We start from the raw sequence: 3402 nt of genomic DNA, 5'->3' as shown, positions 1-3402 counted from the left end.
GGGGGCGGGCAGGGAGCTCAGTGATGCCTTCTGGAGCCCTTCCCCGCTCTCCACTCACCGCACACCTGACACTCCATGATGGTGTTTCGGATCAGAGACATTTCCTTCACCTGGCAGGCAGGATGGAGAAGAGTCAGCTCTTGGCGACTTCCAACCCGGAAACAGTACCACCCTTTGCCACCGGCCCACCCGAACCTGGTCTCGGATGTCATCCCGCAGCTCCACCAGGATCTGGTTGAAGAGGGTGAGTTGGGTGACCAGCGCCTTGGTCTGCTCCCCTGTCAGAGTCCATGACGTGGAGAGGCTCAGAACTGGGGCACCAGCCCTGACCCCTCCTTGGGCAGTCAGCCAGCTCTTGTCACTGCCATCCTCCCCTTTAAGCCTTACCCATTCCCTACTGAGGAGGACTTAGGCAAAGCCTGGGTGCCTTGCCCACCACCCTCGGGCCACTCACCTAGGATGGAGTGCAGTGCACTGGTCACTAGGGAGGAGGAGAAAACACAGGGTGAGGCTGGAGGCGGCACGTGGGGGCAGCAGGAGGGAGAGGGACGGAGCTGAGCCTCCGAAGTGTGTTGTGGAGGTGCAGTTGGCCAGCAGGCCTTGCCAGCTCTTTCCGCAGGGCCAGGGACGCACTGAGGGGGTTGCCTGATGTACGGGCAAAGCCCACGTCCTCCTAGCTGCCAGGCTTGGTAGTGGAGAGGTGATTCAAGGAAGAGGTGGCCAGGACTAGGGACACTGGTCTCCTCTCTCCCTCCTGAACTGCCACTTGGAGAGGTCTTTGAGACACTGGGGAGAAGTGGCTGTCAGTCTAGGTGACAGTCTCAGCATCCACAGAGACCAGGCCAATGGGCAGTGCCCCACAAATCTGCTCTAGGTGGCAGCTGCGGTGGGAGCTAAAGATGGCACGAGTGTCTCAGCAAAGGCCGGACAACAGCCTTCTCCCTAGCCGCCCTCCCGCCCTCCGTCCTCAGAGCTGTTTTCCTGTGGGATGGTATTATCTGACCGGACTGGGAGAGTTTTGGGATTCACACTTCCTGGGGTGGGCTGTATTGGAAACCATAGAGTCAGAGGTGAGCAGTTTGGGGTAGCAGGGTCAGAAACCCCAGGAACAGGCAAGCCAAAGAAATGGGTATTGAGGGAAAGGGAGGCCCAGAGGACAGTCACCAAAGGCCACAGGACCCGGGTGCAGATGTCAGCTAATGGAAGTGCCATGTTACCTGCGCTGTGGATGGACTCGTCCCCCTGGAATGGACACTCGCTCAAGGCTCCTACCCGGGCCATGGACCCGCCCAGAATAAGCTTCATGGATTCCACAAAGCCCTGGGGGACAGCCGCAGAGTAAGGTGGGAGTACCTTCCTCCCCATTGGTGCAAACTCCCTAGAAACTCCCAGGGCCCTCCCCGCTCACCTGCATCCTCAGATAAGCCTTCTGCCCAGTCCCTCCCCGCTCACCTGCATCCTCAGATAAGCTTTCTGCCCAGGCCTGATCTCCAGCCCGTCGACCTCTGCTGGAGGAATGGGGGCCAGTGCCGGGAGGCCAGCATGCTGGTCGCCCAGTTTGCAGTCCACGTAAAGCTGCAGAGCAGGGCTGGGGCGGGCCGGACCTCGGAGTCGCAGGAGCGCGGTGTGTGTGCGCCCGTCAGCCAGGCCCGCTTGCTGTAGGTTCACCGCGTGGACTTTGCCATCCTCACGCTGGTACCGCACCAGCACTGCCCAGGAGGGGGGGTCAGTATGGGCACCGTCCCCCACCCCCGTCTCCCAGGTGAATCTTAGATCGACTTTTCCGATACCTCATCTTTATGGCTACCTTCCTGAATCCAGCTATGTAGCACTCAACACCCCGTACCTGACAGGTGCACAATAAACGATTTCCAAATTGGTTTAGACTAGGACTGTCGTAGTCTTCAGTGGCATCAGATCACTGTCCTGTCCTTGGGTGGCAGCTGATCTGGACCCACTGAGCTCTTGCAGGGGCCCGAGGGACTGTTCTGTATCACTGCTGAGACATACCTCACCCTCCCATTCCTGGAATACCAGGCCTCGCCCTAGCACTCGGTACCTGGCCTCCTGAGGCATCTAAGCACCCCATGCCAGGAGCTCCCTGGAGTACCTGGGCACAGCCTGATGAGGCCATGGTCCCCAGAGGAGGCCAAGGAGAATTAGGAGGCACCTGGGAGCGAGAGATGATGGAAAGCACCCAAAGGGGTCACCGCTGCCGGAAAGGAGATGCCCACCAGTCACCTTTGTTGATCTTGCCCACAACGGAGGCCTCCAGCCATCGCGTGTTGTCTTGGCGAGAGTAGAGGCCAAAGAGGACTCCACCCTGCTTGGGGGGCAGGCGGAAAGTGGACAGGAGGTAGATGTCCCCGGCAGTGAGCAAAGCTGTCCGGATCTTCTCTGCCGCAGCCACCATCTGCCGGGACTCGCCCACAGTCAGCAGGTCAATTACTGGCCAGACAGGAGTTATGAAAGAGGGGTCAGATGCTAAGGTCTACCTCGATCCTGAGGCCTCAGGGGTAGGACACTTGCGTCATCACCTTCTCCACACTCAACCCCTGTTGCCATCAGAGGACAGGCGCTGTGACTGCCTTTCTCTAACTATTGCCAACCAACACCCTCTGGGAATCCGCGGTCCTGAAGTTCTCTCAGGACAGAAACGCCCGCAAACTTGAGATGCCTCGCCAGGTGGCGCAAGAGAGACGTTGTGCTGATGCTTTGCAGGAGTGGCACCTGGTGCCCACAGCCCAGAAATGGGACAGCTTCTTCCACTGCGGGGTTGGCTCATTCCACATTCTAGGACTACCCCCTTCTATCCTGGGGGCTCAGCACACTCCCTCTGGATAAGGCCAGTTGCTCACTGAGGGCTCTGACGCTCCCATGTCTGGCTCTCTCCCGGAATACTGGGCCCAGCTCCCCTGCCTCCTGTGTCCTGGCCAATCTGTGGTTTCCCTTCCAAGCTAGTAAGGAATCTGCCTGTCATCTGCTCCAGCCACCTCTCCCACACCCATGGGCCCACCCCACCGCCAGACCTCCGGGAGAGCCCAGACCTCTGGGTCCCCGCCCCCACCCTGTCCTGTGGCAGCCAGGAGCTGAAGGGGTTGGAGCCCAGGGACCCACTCAGCATAGCTACCCTTAGGCTGCTCTCTGACTCAGTGCCTGTGAATATTCAGACACTAATCCATCCAGGCAGCCCAGCATCCAGCTCCTGAGTCCCCTGTCCTGGCCTCAGGGCCCACCCTGACCACTTCCCACTCCCCACCACTCTCTGGTGCCCACTCCTCCCTATCGGGCTGATTTCCCCTACTCCTTACAGTATATTTCCTCCTGGTCAATTTCTGGACTCTTGCTCTCTCCCCTGCGGCATGTTCCTTGCTACCTGGCCTGGGGGCAAAGAGGGAAGAG

At 59.5% G+C, this 3402-nt stretch overlaps 1 protein-coding gene across 1 annotated transcript in view; it reads right to left on the bottom strand.

The window, feature by feature from the left end:
* Positions 1 to 3402, bottom strand: part of LOC102489246 (thrombospondin-3) — a 21442-nt gene that overhangs the window by 17468 nt on the left and 572 nt on the right. Inside the window, exons 2-8 of the mRNA XM_027773797.1 lie at positions 3312 to 3372; positions 2242 to 2448; positions 1453 to 1709; positions 1218 to 1320; positions 455 to 481; positions 196 to 278; positions 59 to 110 (exon numbers count right to left, since the gene is read on the bottom strand). Coding sequence (XP_027629598.1) covers positions 59 to 110; positions 196 to 278; positions 455 to 481; positions 1218 to 1320; positions 1453 to 1709; positions 2242 to 2448; positions 3312 to 3372 — 790 coding nt within the window. The remainder of the gene's footprint in view (positions 1 to 58; positions 111 to 195; positions 279 to 454; positions 482 to 1217; positions 1321 to 1452; positions 1710 to 2241; positions 2449 to 3311; positions 3373 to 3402) is intronic.

Source organism: Tupaia chinensis, unplaced genomic scaffold (assembly GCF_000334495.1).
Source record: "Tupaia chinensis unplaced genomic scaffold, TupChi_1.0 Scaffold000374_1, whole genome shotgun sequence".
NCBI lineage: Eukaryota > Metazoa > Chordata > Mammalia > Scandentia > Tupaiidae > Tupaia > Tupaia belangeri.
The sequence above is the reverse complement of the archived record's forward strand: the minus strand, read 5'-3'. Positions and strand labels throughout refer to the sequence as shown.